General features: G+C 39.1%; 1 protein-coding gene across 1 annotated transcript in view; it reads right to left on the reverse strand.

The window, feature by feature from the left end:
* Window positions 1-17,457, reverse strand: part of LOC115213809 (palmitoyltransferase ZDHHC6-like) — a 39,163-nt gene extending 21,706 nt beyond the window's left edge. The window contains exons 1-3 of the mRNA XM_029782678.2: window positions 16,582-17,457; window positions 10,372-10,463; window positions 8,490-8,646 (exon numbers count right to left, since the gene is read on the reverse strand). Of these exons, the coding sequence (XP_029638538.1) occupies window positions 8,490-8,646; window positions 10,372-10,463; window positions 16,582-16,974 (642 nt within the window). The 5' untranslated portion in view covers window positions 16,975-17,457. The remainder of the gene's footprint in view (window positions 1-8,489; window positions 8,647-10,371; window positions 10,464-16,581) is intronic.
* Between the last annotated feature and the right edge of the window lie 7,543 nt (window positions 17,458-25,000).

Consider the following 25,000-nt stretch of genomic DNA (forward strand, 5'->3'; position numbering starts at 1 on the left):
CATACATACATATATATACATACATACATACATATACATACATACAACATACATACATAATATATATATATACATACATACATACATATATATAATACATACATACATACATATATATTATACATACATACATAATATATATATACATACATACATACAATATATATATACATACATACATACATATATATATATATACATACATATATATACAAATACATACATATACATACATATATTACATACATACATATATATACATACATACATATATATACATACATACATATATATACATACATACATATATATACATACATACATATATATATAAAATATATACATACATACATATATATATATATATACATACATATATATATACATACATACATATATATATATATACATACATCTATATTATATATACATAATATATATATACATACATACATATATATATATATACATACATATATATATATATACTACATAACTAATATATTACCATACATACATATATATATACATACATACATATATATACATACATACATATATATATACATACATACTATATATATATATACATACATACATACATATACATACATCTACATCCATACATACATATATATATATATACATACATACATATATATATATAATACATACATATATTATATATATATAATATACATACATATATATATACATACATACATCTATATATATATATATATACATACATACATATATATATATATATAATATAATAACATATATATATATATATATACATACATACATACATAATATATTATATATAACATACATACATACATATATATATATATATATTACATACATACATATATATATATTATATATACATACATACATATATATATATATATTATACATACATACATATATATATATATATATACATACATACATATATTATATATAATATATATTATATATATATATATATAATAAAATTCAGGGTGAGTACTTGATAATTGTAAGCACCTGTATATACCGTTTGGTGGTGTAGGTGGTGGAGTAAATTAATCAAAATAAAAACATGATGCCAAGGATTCAGCAGTACATATGTTTCGGGCCTTTATTAGACAGATTTATAACAATGCATAATGTGTGTCTATGGCCTTCTTCAGCCGCGCACAACTACTACCTCAAGGACATGTATTACATCAAAAATTCTACGTTGGGGATGCAAATCCTCTCATTCGCGTATGACACAATGCGGCAACAGCATAAAAATGAAGCGTCCATCTCGTCCTTCTCTCAATGTTGAATGAGGAAGTTTGGATGTTGAGGTAATATAAATAAATGAATAAATAAATATATACATATATAAGTACAGACAGACGTGAAGGAACCTGGTAATAAGAGCAAATAGGGATAAAGATGGAGGGGCGAGAATACAGGATGAAGGATAAAAAAATATATAAAAAGTGTAAGTATAGAAAAATATAAAAATGTAGAGTATAAAGATATAAAGAGATATAAAAAAATATTAAAAAATATAAATGAATATAAAGGTATAAAGTTATAAAAAATAAAAAAATAAAATTAAAAAATAAAAAACAAGGATAAGGGATATATAGTAGTTACGGACCAAACATGGTGGTCAGGAAAATGACAAATTCTGGTTGTAGAAGCTTTGGGTGTCATAAATCAACCGGGGCGTCTGGGGACCTAGTGTATTGTAAATTAGAGTTGTTGAGCCGCTTATCTAGTTCTTCGTAACGTATTAAGTGGTCATCATGTACATACGTATACGCCTGGATACATACACCATATACATGCGCACATATATGCAACTACACGCATACAAGCATACATACGTACTCTCGTATAAACATATACAGATATATATGGAAAAAGGCGCATGTAGTTGGGTACACGAACCGACGCGCATACGTACGTACGTACATACATACACTCACATGCGTTCATATAGGTGTAAGTGCAAGTGTGCCTATATGTACGTACATATGCGCGTCGGTTCGTGTACCCAACTACATGCGCCTTTTTCCATATATATCTGTATATGTTTACACGAGAGTACGTATGTATGATTGTAGTTGCGTATGCGTGCGTACATGTGCACGTGTATATGGGTGTATGTATCCAGGCGTGTATGTATGTACATGATGACCACTTAATACGTTACGAAGAACTAGATAAGCGGCTCAACAACTCTAATTTACAATACACTAGGTCCCCAGACGCCCCGGTTGATTTATGACACCCAAAGCTTCTACAACCAGAATTTGTCATTTTCCTGACCACCATGTTTGGTCCGTAACTACTATATATCCCTTATCCTTGTTTTTTATTTTTAATTTTATTTTTTTATAACTTTATACCTTTATATTCATTTATATTTTTTTATATTTTTTAATATTTTTTTATATCTCTTTATATCTTTATACTCTACATTTTTATATTTTTCTATACTTACACTTTTTATATATTTTTTTATCCTTCATCCTGAATTCTCGCCCCTCCATCTTTATCTCTATTTGCTCTTATTACCAGGTTCCTTCACGTCTGTCCGTATCTATATATGTATATATTTATTTATTCATTTATTTATATTACCTCAACATCCAAACTTCCTCATTCAACATTGAGAGAAGGACGAGATGGACGCTTCATTTTTATGCTGTTGCCGCATTGTGTCATACGCGAATGAGAGGATTTGCATCCCCAACGTAGAATTTTTGATGTAATACATGTCCTTGAGGTAGTAGTTGTGCGCGGCTGAAGAAGGCCATAGACACACATTATGCATTGTTATAAATCTGTCTAATAAAGGCCCGAAACATATGTACCGCTGAATCCTTGGCATCATGTTTTTATTTTGATTAATTTATATATATATATATATATATATATATTATATATATATATATATATATATATACATACATATATATACATACATACATACATATACATGCATGCACACACACCCACACACACACCAACAGCTGCATCCTGGCTTCATTCAGTTGATAAAAATCAAGTATTCAAAATTTATGATTAAAAGTTTAACTGATTTTATACCAACCCGGCTGAAACCAGCTCTGGCTCTGTAGTACAAATGTCTTGTTTTCATAAGTTTTGAATTAAAATCTTCCACCAAACCTTAGTCATAATTTATGTTCCTAACACTAGCTTAATGATAACTAAGTCATTTTTCTTTGTTGTATTTAAAATTAATTGAAAGAAACACAGAGCATCTCAACAGAAATACAGTAACGAAAGGGTTAAGGATTTTAGCAGACTTCTCTCTCTGTATGTGTGCGTGTACACACACACAGAAAACTAGATATCAGTAATTCTCTAAAAACTCTCCAGTTGTCCCTATAAACAGTAATTCAATACTCCTCAAACAGTCCTGCGAACGTTCATCTAGCAATCTTTCAACAGACTTTTTAATGATGATGGTGATGATGATAAAGATGATGACAGTGATGATGATGATGATGAAAAAGATGGTGATGATGATGATGACAATGATAATGATGAGTGATGGTGATGATGATGATGAAGTCATGTAACAACAGTCTTTTGACTGTCATTCTAACAATCTCCAGCAGACTTCTAAGTTTTATAAGAAACACACTCTTGTAATTAACAGCATGTCTAATAAACCTTTCACTAATTATTACATCTGAAACCAATTATTATATAATTGGAATGATTTCTCACATAAAAAGTATCATCCGTGCTGGCGCCACATAAAAGGCACGTGTGCCAGTGCCATAGAGAAAAGGGGACTGATGCCACATAGGAAGCACTCATGATGGTGCCACATAAAAGTCACCCACTACACTCTGTAAAGTGGTTGGCATGTTAGGAAGGGCCTCTAGCTGTAGAAAGCATGCCAAAGCAGACAATTGGGGCCTGGGTGAAGTTCTCTGGTTTGCCAGCATGGAGAACAGATGACGATGATGATGATAAAGATGGTGATGGCGATGATGATGATGATGACAATGATGATAAAAATGGTGATGGTAATGATAGAGAGGATGATGATGATGATGATAGCAATGACTGATGATAAAGATGGTGATAGCAATGATGATGGTGATGATGGTGATGATGATGATGACAATGATGGTGATGATGATGATGATGACAATGATGATGACGACGATGATGATGATAGTTTTATTTTTTATTAGTTGAATTACTGTGAGCTTGATATAAATCAATAACAAAGGACTTGTGAGTTTGTATTGCTATTGTTGACATTGATGTTTGGAAGTGTTGGCTAAGTTTACCTTGCAAAGTGTGTTAAACATTAGTACTCAACAAACACGGAGACAATAAACAGTCAAAAACAGGAGTAAAGGAGGAGGGGGAAGAGGAGGAAGAATGAAATGAACAAGGTGAGAAAGAGAGAGGAAGAAAAAGAAAGAGAGAAGATAAAAATGAATGAGAGGAAAAGGGAGAGGGGAAGGAAAGAGAAGAGAGAAAGAAAGAAGTAGGGAGTGGAAGGAAGAGGTAGTAAAGAAGAAATAGGCGATGTGTGAATGTATGTTGAATTTAATATGCCAATGGTAACAGGATCCTTGTGTAGTCAAGTGCTACTTTATTTCAGAGCCCAGCAGATCTTAATAGGGCAGACACACCCAATATTGAGGTGTGTGTTTGCATGTGTGGTGGCGTCGGGGCTTGTTTGTGCAATGAGTCAGGGGGAAAATTTCTTTAGACAAATATTCCTTACTAAAAATTTTTGGCTTTTCCTTAATTTTGTCAAATTTCTGTTAAATATATATAAATAAAGAGGTGCAGATATGGCTGTGGAGTGAAGAAGTGTGTGTGTGTGTGTGTGTGTGTGGTTCAAAATTATGCAACAAACAAGAAACAAAAGGAGACAGGTGAGGAAACAATAAACAAGGTGTAATACTTTGATACTCAGGTAAAATGAGAGAAGTCTTTGACATTTCCTGCCTATGTTCTTCTACAGAAAAGAACAAGGAGAGAAAGCAGATGGGAAGAGGAAAAAAAACAGAGAGAATATATATATATATCCCTTTCGAAATTACCCTTAATAGTGGTTTGTAGTTTAACTACTCTTTCTAGCGAGTCAGATGTCCTGTTATGGCCATTTCTTATGTGTTTAAATGCACACTGTATTTCTATATGAATAATATATAGTCTATTGACTAATCTTTCCTTCTCGCTACACCACTGGTAGCAAAGAATTTTTCTTAAAATTTTTGCTACCCTAAGATTTATTAATATATATATACAAAATAAGAAAATGATTTCTTTCAATCATCAACTTCCAGATAATATCAATTCATATAATTTATTAACTAATTATTTAGATTAAATAGGAACATCCAAATCCAACAGAATAAGACAGAATAAAACAATATACATCAATAAGTAAGATAATACCATAAGAATAATATATATAAAATGGATCTTACAGCTGTTTCAGCCTGTAGATAAGAGTATCTCATTATGCCCATATTAGTCAGATGTATTGAGGTAATATGCAGTTAAAAATGAGTTACTTATATATATATCTCAAGGCTTCATCAGAGATTATAAAGTACAATTATAAAGATATAAAATGAAGATATAAAATGCAAATATGAATATTAAACAAGGTACACATATACAAGAATATGCATATATACATATAAGTGTATATACATATACATATATATAAGTATATACATAATAATATACATACACATAAGGTTACAGTTAATCAGATCTATATACTGGAATATACATATATATATATATATCCACATATAAGTGTACATATACAAAGTCAAAAGTTCATTGTATTACATTACTAAAAACTATTAATATTATTATTATTATTAATAATACCAATAAAGGAATATGTGTGAATTGGTATTATCTGGAAGTTGATGATTGAAAGAAATCTATTCCTCCATTTTCTTATTTTGTATTATGAATTTGAGGTAAAACATTTTACCTTCGCCCATTTAATACAATAAATGAATTAATTGCATTGCAATTCTTAGCATTTATGTATTAGCCTTCTGGGTACTTTACTGGCAGTATATTGGATAAATGATATCCCATAGTGGGTTACACTCATAATCTCTATCTCACTTTATACTTTTAATATATATATATATATATATATATATATATATATATACCAAGGCCTTTGATACAGTCAGTCGGGAGGGACTATGGAAGGTCATGGGAAAATTTGGTTGCCCCAGCAAATTTATTGCAATTGTCCGCCAGTTCCACGACGGAATGACAGCCAGAATCCTTGAGGACGGCGACTCATCTGAAGCCTTCCAGGTGACCAACGGAGTCAGGCAGGGCTGTGTCCTGGCCCCAACACTGTTCAGCATCATGTTCTCGGCAATGATGTCCGACGCCTTTAGGGACTGCAAGTCCGGTATCAACATCAAGTACAGGACAGACGGGAAACTTTTCAACTCCAGGAGATTGCAGGCTGTCACAAAGGTGAGGGAGACAGTCGTCAGAGACTTCTCTTTGCTGACGACTGCGCCCTTAATGCAATCGATGAGCAGGAGATGCAGCTCGAGATGGACAGGTTCTCATCAGCCTGTGACAACTTTGGTCTCACCATCAGTGCAAAGAAAACCGAAGTGATGTTTCAGCCAGCCCCCGGCAAACAATACCATGAGCCTCAGATAAGGGTGAACGGACGGATTTTACGAGTGGTGGAAAACTTCACCTACCTGGGCAGCACTCTCTCCTGCAATGCCAACATAGATGCTGAAACCATCAACAGAATCTCCAAGGCAAGCAGCGCGTTTGGGAGACTGCGAAAGAAAGTCTGGGAGCGGAGAGGAATCAGCCTCAACACCAAGCTGAAAGTCTACCGGGCAGTCGTGCTTACCACTCTACTATACGGCTGCGAGACGTGGACTGCTTACGAAGGCACGAGCGCCAGATAAACCACTTCCATCTCAGGTGTCTTCGGAATCTCCTTCACATCCGCTGGCAGGACAAAGTCCCAGACACGGAAGTTCTGAAGCAGGCAGATCTCCCTAGCACCATCACAATCATGCGCAAGGCCCAGCTGAGATGGGCGGGCCACGTCTCCCGCATGTCCGACACTCGCATCCCAAAACAGCTCTTCTACGGTGAACTCGGCCAGGGCAGGCGCAAAGTCGGAGGGCAGAAAAAGCGCTACAAGGATAGTCTCAAGGTCTCTCTCAAAGACTTCTCCATCGGAACAGAGACCTGGGAGACACTTGCTGCCAACCGCTCATCCTGGCGCAGCGCAATCACCGTGGGAGCAGGGACAGCCGAGGAGGGACGGATTCGGTCAGCGGAGCAGAAACGTCAGATGCGTAAAGTCAGAGCCGCCTGCACCAGTAGCACTGCCCCTACCCACTTCTGCCCCACCTGTGGGAGGGGCTTCCTTGCCCGGATTGGCCTCACCAGACACCTCCGGTCTCATGGCGGCGGTTCCATCAGATGATGTCAGTTGGTCATCTTCGAACCGAAGGACGAACATCATCATATATTTATATATATATATATAGTGGGAATTTACAAAGAAACAAAAGATGAAGACAAGTGTGTAAACAACAAACAGATGTATTAGTTTAATGCTCGGGAAATGAGAAAGTCTTTTACGTTTCGAGCCTATGCTCTTCAACAGAAAGGAACACAGAAATGAACAGGGAGAGAAAATAATAATAGTTTAGTGGCTAGGGATCTATCATGGCATATGCCGGACAGAGGAATCACACAGGAGAGCTAGGAAGAAGGGGAGATAATAAAGTAGAGGTGATCCTAAAACGAAGGTGAGAGTGTGTATGTGCATGTGGAAGGGGGCTGCTGACATTGACGTGTGCATGTGTAGGTGTGTGGATGATAGTGTAGGTGCTGGGAAGTGGTCAGTGCTAGTGTGTGCAGGGTGGTGTGATGTGGTGTGGTATGGTGGTGTGTGGTGTGGTATGGTGGTGTGGTGTGAGGTGTGTTGGTGTTGGTATGGGGAAGGTGAGTGGGGGAAGCGAGGGTGGGGGTCTAAGGGATGGGGTGGGATGGGATGTATAGGGATAGTGGGGTTGGAATGTGTAGGGGTAGGGTAACGCAGGAGGGGTGATGATGAAGGGAGAGGGTGGAAGGGAGAAGGTGGGTAGGAGTGAAGAGAGGTAGTGGGTGCCTGAACAAGATAGGAGAGGTGGGTGGGAGGAAGCAGGTGTGAGAGGAAGAGAGGAGAGGAGAGTTGAGCCCATGTGGCGCAAAAGAGCTAAGAGAGAAGATTAATCCCTGCTCACGGCAAAATGGGAGTCTGAATGGCCCCTGTGCAAGGACAATCTGAACACAGACAATTGTTGTTAAGAGTGACCAGGAGCTACAGTAGAAAGGAAGGATCTAGAGCAGAAAGGAAGGATCTACAGTAGAAGGGAAGGAATGACAGTAGTTGTAAGAGGGTAAGAGTAACTGAAGTGACTTACATTATTGAGCAGTTGAATGAGGGAACCAATCAAAATAAAAGCACCATGAATGCAACCGCATGGAGCGAAGAAAAGAAAATAGATGAAGTTGGCATGATTGAGGTAGCCACAGCAGGTGTTAATCCAGGGACAGTGATGATCCATTTTCATTACACACCTGCAATTAGAAACAATTAATATAACAAAAACTCAATAAAGATGTTACGTTTATATATTTGTTTTGCAAGATTCTTAATGTGAATTCATGTGTTGAAACAGATATTGCTGTATTTGGGGAGGGTCATGTTGCCAGTTTAGCCAATAAAAACACACACACTATATATTTGGTGTTCATTTGCTTCAGCTTTTTTTTTATATTAATCCTATTTCGGCCAGAGTTCTTTCATCACACTTCTGTGACCTCATCAGTGGTCCTTTGCTTTCTTCTTTCTTCTGTATATGTGTCTCCCCTTACTAATGATATGCAAAAGGATCTACAAAAGAGCAGATCATTAGTAAGGAGAGACACACACATAAAAAAGAAAGAAGAAAGCAAAGGACCAGAGGTCACAGAGGTGTGATGAAAGAATATGATTAATATAAAATAAATCTGAAGCAAGTGAACACCAAACATATAGTGCGTGTGTTTTTATTGGCTAAACTGGCAACATGACCATCCCCAAATACATTAATAAAGATGACATAAAATCAAATAGATAATTAGTGATACCGTTAGAGAAATAGCACAGTCACATGGGAGGAATCTACTCAGGGTAACACCTTTATGAGGGTAGCCCTTTTGGGTCTGCTATATACACTTGTAAATAAGGCGGCGAGCTGACAGACACGTTAGCGTGCCGGGCGAAATGCTTAGTGATATTTCGTCTGTCGTTATGTTTTGAGTTCAAATTCCACCGAGGTCGACTTTGCCTTTCATCCTTTCGGGGTCGATAAATTAAGTACCAGTTACGCACTGGAGTCGATGTAATCGACTTAATCCCTTTGTCTGTCCTTGTTTGTTCCCTCTATGTTTAGCCCCTTGTGGGCAATAAAGAAATATATATATACACTTGTAAATAGGGGTGAAGTTAGGCAGCAAACTGAAGGGTCGCTCCTGGAGGCACACAGTCTAGCCACACCACTTTATTAGAGTTAGTGAATGTCTGTGGCAGATAAGAACTCAGAAATTATGTTTTGTTCCAATTCTTCATTCACTTTCTTTGCTCAACCTCCAGCAATAATAAATAAAACGGTTTGGAATAAATGAAGCACTTTGAGGATAAAGGACTGACTTGCTGACTCCATGGAGGCACAGGTGTGGATGTGTGGCAAGATGTTTGCTTCCCACCTGCATGGATTCTTCAGGTTCAGTCCCACTGCATGGCACCTTGGGCAAGTTTCTTCTTCTACAGCCTCAAGTCAACTAAAGCCTTGAGAGCAGACTTGGTAGACGGAAACTAAAAAGCCTTTCGTATACGTGTGTGTGAGTGTGTGGAGAAAGAGACAGGTGAGACTGATACAGACCACCTCTTTCCAAAGGTAAAAATGGGTTTGCATAAGACCAACACTACCCCTAGCAAGACAGAATGCAAAGTTAGAGAAGCATCGATGACAATCCCAAACCAACAAGACTTGGGAGAGGAAGACAACCCAAAGACAAAAACAGAGGAGAGATGTCGTCAAAGGCCTGTGCTCCATAAGCAGCAAATGGCTTAATTATGTTATGCTGATGCATTAATTAAATATCAGCTCCAGTCTCTTTTAAAATACGATAATTTTTGACAACATGGGTATACTAGTGTGCATGTGAGTGTATTGTGGGGGGGGGAATCATAAATGTATGAATGTATTTTAATGGGAATTGGTGACAATTTAAAAGAAGACTGAAAGAATATTTGATTACCTTTTACACTTCCGGCAATGGTGAGATCGAGGTGCTTTGTGACCCTTACATTCTACACAATATTGTAAAAATTTCTCCTCACCAGCAACTTTCTGAAAAACAAAATATTTTGGAATATTAATAAGAGAACGAAAATTACAGTTACTGTACTCATAACATATTTATAAAGAAGGCGCATGGCTCAGTGGTTAGAGTGCCGGGCTCACAATCATGAGGTAGTGGCACGTAAAAGGCACCCACTACACTCTCGGAGTGGTTGGCATTAGGAAGGGCATCCAGCTGTAGAAACTCTGCCAGATCAGATTGGAGCTTGGTGCAGCCATCTGGTTCACCAGTCCTCAGTCAAATCATCCAACCCATGCAAGCATGGAAAACGGACATTAAATGATAATGATGATGATGATGATATCTGCATAAAATCCTAGGAAAACTGGAATTCTCCAAAAAAGAACCAAACAAACTGATTTGTATTCTCTAAATACAATTGATTAAGGTCATAGTGAAAGTTTCTAAAACATTCCAGGGATTCTCCATTTGAGGTTCCAACTGCATGCATACAATCATATCACATGGATGGAATATGTACACACATCTCTCTATATATAAATGGCAAAATGTCTGTCTGTGTGTGTGTGTCCTTTATACAAATCCACAATTTTTCAGTTAGAGGGCTCGCACGTTCTATGGTCATTCAAAACTGTCCAAGGGTGGTCATGCACATCTTTACATTTCCCCAGTCACCCCGCAAAGCCATTAAAAAATCAATAGAAGTGACATTTTTGTGAAATTTCTATCCAAAACCCAATCAAAATGCCTGAAACTTGTTACGCCAATTGAATGCCAGCTAGCTGTATATGTATGCACTAGCCCTATGACTCGGCGTTGCCAGGTCATAGGGCTAGTAAACAATAATGAAGTGCACACACACACAAACACACACATTTGTGTACTAAAGTGACTTGGACACCCACTGCATGAGTGCTGGTTTATCCACACACCGATTCAGAATAAATGCACAATGGCAACGATGACACTGTATATAAGAGAAGAATTCTTTATTGTATTTATTTGAAAAGGTTCCACTGCACTTGCTTTGGGGAAAGGCATGATTATCACAACTTGTGAAGCTAATTCACCATTGATAAGCAGTGCTGCTTCTGCACAAGAAAGCAGGCAAGTGACAGGCATTTGTTCCTGTTTGGTTCTGTTTGGCAGACTTAAGATGAATTAGATAAATCGATGCAATACAAGGAATGAGAGCAGAACAGAAAGCAAAGAGACTGAGAGGGGGGAGAGTGAGTGAGAGAGAGAGTGAGAAAGAGAGAGTGGGAGAGAGAGAGAGAGAGAGAGAGAGAGAGAGAGAGAGAGAGAGAGAACCATAAAGAGAGAAGGCATTGTTGCCTTTGATAGAAACAGCAGACTCATCTTCATTTGAGATTAGTTTAGGCTGATTTCATTGATTACCAATCAGAGTAAACTAGTAACTAGTAATCAGGTTTGGTGCTAACATATTTAATGCAGTGACCCAAGAAGTTTTTAATATAATTAAAATTGCATGCATATTGATGAGGGGAGAAAAACCATTAGTTTAATGATAGATTCTGGGGTTAGAATATCAGGGTAGATAACTCAAAATGTTGAGTAATTAAAATTAATTAGAAATAAAATATGCATAATATAATTAATGAGGGCAGTGAGATCATCATCATCATCATCGATTAACGTCTGCTAGCATGGGTTGGACGATTTGACTGAGGTCTGGCGAACCAGATTCCAATCTGATCTGGCAGAGTTTCTACAGCTGGATGCCCTTCCTAATGCCAACCACTCTGAGAGTGTAGTGGGTGCTGCTTTTACGTGCCACTGGCACGAGGGCCAGTTTGGTGGTACTGGCAACAGCCATGCCCAAATGGTGCTTTTTATGTGCCACCTGCACAGGAGCCAGTCCAGCGGCACTGGTGACGACCTCGCTCGAATGTTTCACGTGCCACCAACATAAGTGCTAGTAAGGCGATGTGGTAATGATCACACTTGTTTTTTTTTTATCTTTTACTTGTTTCAGTCACTGGATTGTGGCCATGCTGGAGCATTGCTTTGAAAGGATTTTGTCGAACAAATCAATCTCAGGAATTATTTTTTAAGTCTAGTGCCTATTCTGTCAGTTTCTTTTGCCAAATTGTTATGTGAACATAAACAAACCAAACCAGTGCTAAGTTACAAGGACATAAACAAACCAACACCATTTGTCAAACAGCGGTAGGAAGACAAACACATCACCACACACACACACATATATATATGACAGGCTTCTTTCAGTTTCCATCTGCCAAATCCACTTAGAAGACTTTGGTTGACCCAAGGCTACAGTAGAAGATACCTGCCCAAGTTGCCACACAGTGGGACTGAACCCGGAACCATGTGGTTGGGAAGCAAACTTCTTACCACACAGCCATGCCTGGAACATGTTTTACATATACACACACCAACAGATCATCTTCTACAAGTTTTTTGTTGTCTACCAAACTTCACTTCGAAGATGTTCATAGACCAAAGACCGACTCTTGTATGAGACATAAAAAGACTGAAGCGAATGGGACCAAATGATTGCAAAGTAAACATCTTCACCATGTATTAATGAAAAAATGTCAGTTAATTAAATAAACAACCGTTGGAGTAATTAATTAACTTAATATTTTTCATTCATTGAAGAAGGGAGCTTTTGTTCTGACCGTCTCCCATATCTGGTTGCATCGACCATATGCCAATGTTCACAGGAAACCAGTTGGAGTTTTATTATTCAAAAACAAAACAATTTTGTTTCTGTCTGTCTGCAAACAATTCTTTTACAAACGTCCGGTTCTCAAAGCTGTCTTGGAAGATAATTGAGAAATCTACTTCAGATCTCACTTAAAAAGAGATTTGGTTCAATTGTTTCTTAATAAATAAACTCGTCCATTAAGTACACTAGCCAGAGCCTGTAAATCATCATCATCATCATCATCATCATTTAAAATATCCTCTTTTCCAGGCTTGCATGGGTTGGGTGGGGTTTATAGAGACAGATTAGCTCCAGTTTGATGATCTTCCTGTCACCAACCCTCACACGTTAGCAAGCAAAGAAATATTTCCCCATGGCCAAACATGTTTTGCCTAGAATATTGGAAATGAAGGACATGCCTTTACAACAATTATGTGATGCCAAGACAAGGAGGCACAAATACACACACATACAATGGGCTTGTTTCAATTTCCTGTCACAAGGCTTCAGTCAGCCCAGGGCCAAAGATGCCACACATGGGTCTGAACCTGGAACCATGATGTGGTTGGAGAGCAAACTTCTTAACCATACACATGAACCAGAAATAGAATTTAGCTAAAAGTGACATTTAAAAATTAAACAATTTAATGAAATGACTAAAACGGATGTTTGTAAACCATTTATTCCTAATTTCAAATTACAATTGAAAAGTAATCCTTTAAGAAAGGTTGTTGGAACCAAGGTCCACTCGAGAAAAGATGTTGCCAGAAAATTGTCAGGAGCTGCTAAGAAAGCAAGCCATTACATGTTGCTCAAGAGAGAGGATAAATGGTGCAACAACATTGAGCATTGAGAGTGACAGAAACATTTGGCTCAGAGCCACAACATCTGATTCAATGAAGCTCATGTTGTTGTGTGGGAGACTTGTCACCTGCATCACTCAATGGCCCTGGTGTTATGGTGGAAAGGGCCCAAAACACCTACAGAATTGCTTCACTGCCTGATGAGACATTCACTCATGCATTCAGAGATGGAACACAGCAACAATATCCTTAACACACGAGTAGTCACACTAAATGTAGTCAGTTTATCTCTTTCAGGTCCAGCAAGCAGTCAATTCCTTTCTTCAAACCATTAACAAACAGTCAGTCAGAATTGGCCATCTTCATTTACAGTCATCGATAACGATTTACAGGAATCTTAAACGTTCAAGTTCAAAGTTCAAAGCAGCACCAAAATGCTGTCTGTGTCGATAGCAATGAGGTTATTCACCCAAATCAGTATTGATTTATGCTCTCTGACTTCACTCGATCATTCCCTCCTTCTCTTCTAAAATCTGAGTAGTCATGTGGCTCCTCTGCAGCAAGAAACTACATTAACACATGAATTAGGCGCTAGACACGTCCAACCCATACCAGCATGGAAGGCAGACATTAAACGATGATGATGATGATGATGCTGATGCAGTGAATGGTACATAACAACACACTGGCAACAGAAATAACGCAGAATTGAAACTGATAAATGATAGCAACACAAGCAATTCCATTGTATTATGGAAAACTAAAAATACCTATTTCTTTACTACCCACAAGGGGCTAAACATAGAGGGGACGAACAAGGACAGACAAACGGATTAAGTCGATTACATTGACCCCAGTGCGTAACTGGTACTTAATTTATCGACCCCGAAAGGATGAAAGGCTAATTCGACCTCGGTGGAATTTGAACTCAGAACATCATGACAGACGAAATACGGCTACGAATTTCGCCCAGCGTGCTAACGTTTCCGCCAGCTCGCAGAAAACTGAAAACATCTTTGACCTCTTCCTGGTTTCAGTCACTGGGCTGCGGCCATGCTGGGGCATAGCCTTCGAGGGTTTAGTTGAGCAGATCAACTCCAGGATTTGTAAGTTTCTAAGTGTGGCAATCATTCTATAGGTCTCTTTTACTGAACAACAGTGACAAGGATGTGAACAAACCAACACCGGTTGTAAAGCAATGGTGGGAAAACAAACAGAAATGCAAGGAAACTGTGGAAACTTCTCTCTCTTTCTTTGTATATATATATATCATTTGTAAAAAAACCCATAAATCTAGAGAATAAACACACTCCAAGATGTAGAGCAGGCCAACAGGTTTGGCATCTGATGATATGCCGTAAAGCCAAACTCCTTATGGACAGGAAACCCAGGGTAACCCCATTATAATATATATACACACACACACACACAATGGGCTTCAGAACTATAGTAGAAGACATTTGCCCAAGATACCATGTAGTGGGATTGAACCCGAAACTACGTGATAGCAAAGTGAGCTTCTTAACCACACAGCCACACCTGCACGTCACTGAAATTTATATTAAGCACTGTTTATAGGTTTTTTTCTTTTCTTTTACGGTTTTATGCATTTATCTTCTGACACTAAGAATTTGAAGATCAACAAAATGCTTGAGAAACATGAAAAAATATCAGACCACGTAAGTTCCATGTTACAGATTGGGGGAAATGTGATGCCTTTCTTGAAAAGTTGGGTTTTGTTACAGTACAGCTGAAACACTTTTTCCATCATGTCTGTTCGATCAGGTCGACGTTGGCCTTTAAGCCAGGAGGCTTTACCAGGAGGACGGAGGAATTGCCAGTCACGTAAAACCCACGAGACCGTCATTTGTGCTAAGAAGAAATCTCTAATTTTGCAAATTAATAAGTATGGGGCTAATATAAAATCTTTAAAAAAATTTTTTCATATAGATTTCTAGGGGTTTCATATACCACCCTAACTCTACACGGCTACATCTTGCTAGAAGAAACAGATAAATTGTCCTTAAACAACGCCCTACAGTCTTAAAAGGTAGGACAAATTAGACAATACATTCTTAGATATACATCAAGACGGTATGTATGACGGCGAGAATACTTTTGATTATATCATAAGTCTATTTGATCAGGTCCGGGATAGAGTTGAATGGTAATTTATCTGTGTTATAAATCATGCTATATCTGTGTTATGAATGAAAGTTAAATATAACAACGAAATTACTTTTTTAAGAAATGGTGATAAGATAAAAGGAATGAGGGAATTAGCCAAAACTACTGTTGTGAATAGAATTCCAAAACATAATTAAAGTGGATTGGCAACATATTTTTATGGATTAAAACAAAAATCGAATACCTTTTTTCATTCTACTTGTTTACATTTACCAGATGTCGTGTTTTGACAAGCAAAAATATCTACAAGTTATCTGAGACAAATGTAATACATTTCTCACATACCAGATGAGAAAATATAAGTTAGAACAGAGAATTTATAACATGAATCTAAATTATAATTTGATAATTAACATCAACTCCTTAAACCAACCACTGGCTATGTGCCTACCACTTATAAAACGTAAAGCAAACTGTAGCTGAGAATGAGATAGAAAAAAACAATCGAAGTGAAAAACTTACGGGTTTCCATCCGTGAGGGACAAATCCGGGTCCGTTTATAACAGCCATAAAATAATTATAGAGAGTTAAGATGTCCCAAATTATAAATATCGATAAATTAAGAAGTCCACCAGCTGTACTTATCGGCCACCAGATCAACGTACAGGTCAGAGACATGAAGGAAATCAGAAATATTATGGTCAGGGCTAAACATGGTCCCCAATGAAATAATCGACAGCAGTTTTTAAAGGGGTTCACAGTTTTCTGTTTTGTTTTGTTTTCTAGTTTGGTTGTGGTTGAAGCTGATGTTGGTGATGATGATGTTTCGGCTGCGGCAGCTGTTGTTGTTGTTGTTGTGGGAGCCATATTACAAATAACAGAGAAAATCTTATCATATATATAATATAAATACATACAGACGGTCTTCTGTTTGTTCGTTTTGCATCAAGTTCGAAGAATCTCTGTCCAGTGCCCGAGTAGCAACGAAACGAGAGGCGGATACGGCAGTACACACGACGAGGCCCGCACTGTTTGTTTCCAAGGACATCAAACAAACTGGAAGGTCCAAGTGGTGGAACCTGGCAAACCAGCGAACCGCATCATTCAGCTGTTGAGGATGCTGCGAAGACAATCCCCGACATTCTTCTCTTCCTTGCTGACAAACAATTCCTTCTTCTTCTTCTCACGATTGTTGTCGTTCCGAACTGTTGCACAAGCACTTCCCATGTGGTGCCGTTCCTCCTTCCCTTCCTCTTTGTTCCTGTCTCAGCCGAATAATATTTGCCAGCGACAGAGAAAGAAAGAGACAAAAAATGCCAGAGAGAGAGAGAGAGGGCGGGGCGGCCTGTTTCCTGCAGAGACTCGTCACAGTTTTTAATCAGTGGCTGGAGCTCTCTTGCTTAGGAGGTACAATAATTAAACACAATCAACAAGAGGTTAAATAATTCAGGGAAATAACTAAGATAATAGTTCAACAGAGTAATTCCCCTTTGATAATGTTAATCCACTTCTATTTCCACTGTAAAATTATAACGTCTGAACAATTGAATAATTACAGAAAGTGTGTGTTTATCTATCAATAAATTGGCGCTTATAACTTTATTCTAAAATGCAGTCGTTCCAGACTCTACACACAATTCTGAGTTAATTTTCTTGACCAAAATATACAAAAAATATTCTTTTCCATTCTAGGCACAAAGCCCGAAATTTTGAGGGAGGGGGCCAGTCGATTAGATCGATCCCAGTACGTAACTGGTACTTATTTAATCGACCCCAATAGGATGAAAGGCAAAGTCGACCTCGACGGAATTTGAACTCGGAACGTAAAGACAAACAAAATATATATTTCTTTACTACCCACAAGGGGCTAAACACAGAGGGAACAAACAAGGACAGACATAGGTATTAAGTCGATTACATCGACCCCGAAAGGATGAAAGGCAAAGTCGATCTCGGCGGAATTTGAACTCAGAACGTAACGGCAGACGAAATACGGCTACGCATTTCACCCGGTGTGCTAACGATTCTGCCAGCTCATAAAAGACAAGATGTGACATGCTAGATAAGTGAGGCTTGAATTGGTGAAGTGTCGAATAAGAATGCTATGCATTATTGAGTTACGTCCCTTTATGTTCAGCGTTCAAATGCAACCGGGATCGACTTTGCATGTTTTCAGCAGTTAAATAAATAAGTGAAATAGCGATGTTGGTACGGTCAACCCCTAAGCATGTGTGGTTTATGTTCATGCTGGGCTGCGTTGAACGGGACTCCCACCTCAGACGACGAGGAGTTTGACGGATGCCAAACAATGAGAAGTAACATGCCGGTTCACTCAGATCAAGGTTTCAGTTCCTGGTTGAGAAACCAGTGTGTATTCATTACATTTGTGATGGATTCAACAAAGGCAATAAATGGTCCCCAGATCCAGATGTCGCTTCATACATTTCTCCTGGTGCTGCCTTCTAACGACAATCATGCCACTTGTTTCTTTTTCTTTACAGAAGCCGCGCTGTGGCTCTGGAGTGATTTTCCCTTATATTGATTAATTAAACTACTTTTGTTGTGTCTTGTGAGGGTCATTTGTTTCAACACACGAATTCGCATCAAGAATATTGCAAACCAAATGCGAAAACGAAGAATAAACCACTCTTTGGGCATTACCTTAACCAGCAACTTCTCTTTTCCAAATCTACCATTTGGAACTAAAACAGATTTGTCTCCCTTGCACTTATTGTTTAAGCCCCCCCCCACCTCCCGCTAGCGCTAGCGCTACCGCCGCCGCCGCCGCCACCACCACCACCACCACCACCATCACCTCCACTACAACCACAGCCACCACCACCACCGCCACCACATTAGCCCCGGATAAAAGGTATTTCTATCAAAACCACCCCGTGTTGATGTGTTTCTAGGATTACATTAACTAATGTGTCCTTCTTTTTTAAAACCGTAAGAATGTGAGTTGAGAGAACGTAGCTGCTATTGCGACTAGGTCGTGCGATAACGCTTTTGTTAGATGGTGACTACCTACACTTGCATACTCTTCAAGTTGAGTTATATAGCCCTAATTGCACACACACGAAGTCATATATACACGCACCACACACACATTCACCATTCACACACCGCACGCACCCATGCTACTTGCTGGCGCACACACCCCACATGTAGACACACACACACACTCACCATTCACACACACCACACACACACAATAAACACCCACACATTCACATACGCACCGAAATAAATTATGTTTAAGTGGTTTTTGTCAGATTAGAGATTACTGGAAATGAGTGAATGCCTTATTATACACCCAGTTCACCAAATACACACCCCAAACCATACAACTGTGACCCCCCACCACATCAACCTCCTCACCATATACAATTACGCCAAGACTTTTACGTGGTCACTCGATCTGCTAGAAAATGCAGCTAAGTTCCTTTAAATCAGTGGTCCTCAATCATTTAAAGGACCCCTTTGATTTCTATTTTCCTTGGATGGACCCTCAGAGCCATTCAATGTTCTTGTATTCTTTTATTCTTTTATTCGATTTCAGCCATTTGTAAGCCTAGTACTTATTCTATTGATTTCCTTTTGCCGAACCGCTAAGTAACGGAGACGTAAACACACCAGCATCAGTTGTCAAGCGATGGTGTGGGGGGACAAAAACAGACACACAAACACACACGCACATATATATATACTACGGGCTTCTTTCAGTTTCCGTCTACGAAATCCATGCACAAGGCTTTGGTCGGCTCGAGGAGACACTTGCTCAAGGTGCCACGCAGTGGGACTGAACACAGAACCATGTGGTTGGTAAGCAAGCTACTTCCCACATAGCCACTCCTGCGCCTGTTTACAAAAATCTAAAATCTTTATAATTAAATATTATTAGCAACAAAATGTTATATGGATCCCTGCCCCCCTCCCAAGGACCATACGGACCTCCAACGGTCATATGGATTCCCGAGGGCCATATGGACCTCGGTTGAGTACCACTGCTTTGAATTATACCCAGCAGTCTTAAAAATAAAGGGAACTCGGTATTGTGACTGCTTTTGTGAATAAATTGTGGTAAGTAGCTTGCTAACCAACTACATGGTTCCGGGTTCAGTCTCACTGCGTGGCATCTTGGGCAAGTGTCTTCTGCTATAGCCCCGGGCCGACCAATACCTTGTGAGTGGATTTGGTAGACGGAAACTGAAAGAAGCCTGTCGTATATATGTATATAAATATATGTGTGTGTGTGTGTATGTATTTGTGTGTCTGTGTTTGACAACCGATGCTGGTGTGTTTACGTCCCCGTCACTTAGCGGTTCGGCAAAAGAGATCGATAGAATAAGTACTGGACTTACAAAGAATAAGTCCCGGTGTCGATTTGCTCGACTAAAGGCGGTGCTCTTGCATGGCCGCAGTCAAATGACTGAAACAAGTAAAAGAGTAAAAGAGTAAGACTCGATTGTAGAAAAAGCAAATCATTGCTGCTACTTGGCAAAGTTGTTTATTTTATCAAGTCCGGAATTATGAGAGGTGAAGTTGTCCTCAGCGTACTTTGAACTCAGGATGCAAGGAGTAATAACGGGCGTTTTGTGAGACGTTCGAACGATTCGGCTAAAGCATAGCGGTTGGGGCGAGGTCCGCCTTGAGCGACACTTTAACAGGTGGTTGGCACTTTTGGGTTTGTAAATGTAGCTGGGGTGTACGGGAAGCAAAAATATTCGGGTTCCGGATGCGAATTTTTATCCCACGAAATTTCTGGACCCCAGCAATGAACTCATTTGTATACAGCCAATCAGAGCTCACTTCGACCTTGCTGTCAAGTTAACAAACACACTCTACCAAGTGAACTCAAGACGAAGAACGCTGTTGTAAGTCCACCGATCACCAAGTGAGGCTTGATTTTAAACAACAACGTAACTACGCAGAGGCAGCCATGGCTGGAAAAAGAACCAGAACAACAAGCATTCTTAAAAGAGAAAAGAAACATGGTCATTCCTTACCAAAGTGACCTTATCTTATCGCCCATCACTTGTTATACGCTCATAAATTAGTTTGATAGTTTAGTTCTGATTGGCTGTATGTAAATGAGTTCATAACTGGGGTCCGGAACTCTCGTGGGAAAAAAAAAATTCGCGGCCCGGGTGGCACACATTCTAGCTGCATCACTGGGACAATGTGACCCTGGATATGCAAACAAGATTAGATGGTCCTGACTGGAACGCCCTTGATCAAAAGTCTTCTCAATCAGAGCTTATCGTATACATATGTACTCAGAGATACAATTACAAACACACACACACAATTAATCAGACGTGTACATACATTCACAGAGTTACAAACACATTCAAAGTAAAAGAAAACAGTAAAATTAGAACGTCTGATGTATTAGGAACGATATTAATAACAAATGTTCAACTCAATTTTCCTCTTTTTTTTTTCTAGTTCATTTATTTGCATTACATTTATTTTGACTCTAAATTACTCAGCAGCAGGAAGGCATGCAGTGTGTTGCAATGGGGAAAATAGGCCAGGTCAATGGGAAAGACAAAAACAAAATTCCTCGCTTATTAGAGAAAATATAAAACATGTGTTTTAGGTTAATTTGTTCTTGGTTAATTTTGAGGGCAAAAATTCAAATTATTTTGTCTTTTAATGGTTTGTTAATGGGTCGCCGTGTTTAGTTGGTCTGGTTATTACAATGTTGCTTGAAAACAATATTAGGATGGTGAGATTGACTGCACTAATAACAATAATAATGGTTTCAAATTTTGGCACAAGGTCATCAATTTCGGGAGTCGATTACATCGACCCCAGTGCATAACTGGTACTTATTTTATTGGCTCCCAAAAGGAGGAAAAGCAAAGTCGACCGTGGCAGAATTTGAACTCAGAATGTAAAGACGGAAGAAATGCCGCTAAGCATTTTGTCCAGCGTTTTAACGATTCTGCCAGCTCGAGGTACAAGGCCTGACATTTTGAGGGAGGGGGCTAATCGATTACATTGACCCCCGGTGCGTAACTGGTACTTAATTTATCGACCACGAAAGGATGAAAGGCAAAGTCGACCTCGGGGGAATTTGAACCCAGAACGTGAAGCATTTTATCCGGTGTGCTAACGATTCTGCCAGCTCAGGACCATTTGCATTTACATATGTACAACGACTGTTTGAATAAAACAGCATACATCAGGTAGGGACTCAGGTAGTTAAAAGGTGTCATTGTATTAATTATTCATGAAAAAGGTGTTCGTGGTTATTAAGAACAGAACGAGTAGAGTGAGAACACCTTATCACAAAACTGAATTCTGTGTAACACCTGAGGTTGTTCTGTTTAGAAGTCCAATATCCCAGTTTTTATAACATTCAATCAAACATCTAGAACCTTCGGCAGAACCCCTTGCCAGGGAAATTCATAAGACTTTCTTTCAAGTTAACCGCTTATTTGGTTACATACTTGCCGATCTAATTGATCAAACTATAGTCACGTGGGCGTTCATACCTTTTATGGTGACACAGTTAATTCCTTGTAACTGTTCGTGCCTTTTATAGCAGCATAGTCAGGCCAAGGTCCTGAACTGGGGATCTGAACGAAATGGTTGAATTTATCTTTAATCCTTAGAAATTTCTCGCGTTATCCCTTTTTATAGTTTTATTTGATGCGTCTGTTTAATTCATCCGAAATATGGCGGACGAAGTGTAAATCCAGAGAGGGTGCTTGGTCGGGAAAAATATTTGGAATTAGAAATCATTGATTCGGAGCAAATCAGTTCCATGGAGCTCACCTCTCTCTAAGCCACGGAAGATTCGAACCGGGAATTATAATTTTATAGGGACATTCGTTTCTTTTCGACAAGAAAGGAGTCTTGTCAAAAAGGCGCAGGAGTGGCTGTGTGGTAAGTAGCTTGCTTACCAACCACATGGTTACGGGTTCGGTCCCACTGTGTGACATCTTGGGCAAGTGTTTTCTACTATACTCTCGGGCCGACCAAAGCCTTGTGAGTGGATTTGGTAGACGGAAACTGAAAGAAGCCTGTCGTATATATGCCTATAAGTGTGTGTGTGTGTGTGTGTGTGTGTGTATCTTTGTGTGTCTGTGTTTGTCTCCCAACATCGCCTGACAACCGATGCTGGTGTGTTTACGTCCCCGTAACTTAGCGGTTCGGCAAAAGAGACCGATAGAATAAGTACTAGGCTTACAAAGAATAAGTCCTGGGATCGATTTGCTCGACTAAAGTCGGTGCCCCAGCATGGCCACAGTCATATCACTGAAACAAGTAAAAGAAAGAGTAAGACACCGTGATTATAGGTCAGTAGAGTAGCTAGGCGGGAGGTGGTCACGGTTGGGGCAGTGTGCCCCGGGCGACACTTGGGGGTCTGCTGTACAAGCCTGTATAGGCTTGGGTGGGGGGTCCAAGGGGTGCGGCTAATTCAAGGGCTACCCTGTGTGGTACACACTCTAGCTATGCCTCTGACATTACAACTTCTGAATTAAGTCTTTGAATCAAAAATATTCTTTTAAGAAAAACTGTCAGAACGTTTCGAGAAAATTCAAGTTTTATCCCAACCCTTCAGCTAAGTTTCTAGAGAAAAGAAAACTAAAAGAAACTTTTATAATGTTTAGATGTCACCATCGTAGGCTTGTTTTCATCTTCTTTTGGTGACTCTATGGTTGAACTTATCCGTTAGAGGCTGGGGCTTCATAAGGCTTTTCAGGACGGTGATAAATACCAAATGCAAGCAGTAAGTGAAGTTATAAAACGTCTTATCGCAGAATAGATTCCACATCGCAGAATAAGGCGACGAGCAGGCAGAAACGTTAGCACGCCGGACGAAATGCTTAGCAGTATTTCGTCTGTCTTTACGTTCTGAGTTCAAATCTCGCCGAGCTTGTCTTTGCTTTTAAATAAGGCAGCGTGCTGGCAGAAACGTTAGCACGCCGGGCGAAATGCGTAGCTGTATTTCGTCTGCCGTTACGTTCTGAGTTTAAATTCCGCCGAGGTCGACTTTGCCTTTCATCCTTTCCGGGTCGATTAAATAAGTACCAGTTACGCACTGGGGTCGCTATAATCGACTTAATCCGTTTGTCTGTCCTTGTTTGTCCCCTCTGTGTTTAGCCCCTTGTGGGTAGTAAAGAAATAGGTATTTCGTCTGCCGCTACGTTCTGAGTTCAAATTCCGCCGAAGTCGACTTTGCCTTTCATCCTTTCGGGGTCGATTAAATACGTACCAGTTACGCACTGGGGTCGATGTAATCGACTTAATCCGTTTGTTTGCCTTTGTTTGTCCCCTCTGTGTGTATCCCCTTGTGGGTAGTAAAGAAATAAGATTCCACATCGCAGACCCACATTGCCATGTTACGATCCTTGTACAAGACTGGTAAATCAATAAGTAAACTTCTTTAAACAAATTATAGTTTATGAATGAAGCTGGGGGTACTTTATCGCTTAATCAGAGGAAGATAGACAACGACCTTGACCTTTTTTTACACGGTGCCCTGCACTGTTAGGAGCGAAAGGCGGGGAGGAACCGAGATTTCTTGGTTTGCTACGCTGGGAAGCAGTGCATCGGAATATCGAATTCTTGCATCAGTGGTTTCCTGTCAGATTGCATTATCATGGTATGCGCTGACGGAGTTATCTCTGAACAGCACTCCGTCAGCACTGGTGCGCTCCTGGGTTCAGTTTTGTTCCTTGCACTCTTCTTTTTATGCACTCTTCTTTTTATCTTCCTCATCACCATCTCCATCATCATCATCATCATCATCGTCACTATATCCATCATCATCATCATCGTCACCATATCCATCATCATCATCATCATCATCATCACCACCACCACCACCACCACCACCACCATCACCACCACCATCATCATCATCATCACCATCTCTACCATAACCCCACTGAATATTAATTTCTTTTGTCCATAGAGCCGA

Source organism: Octopus sinensis, linkage group LG7 (assembly GCF_006345805.1).
Source record: "Octopus sinensis linkage group LG7, ASM634580v1, whole genome shotgun sequence".
Taxonomy (NCBI): Eukaryota; Metazoa; Mollusca; class Cephalopoda; order Octopoda; family Octopodidae; genus Octopus; species Octopus sinensis.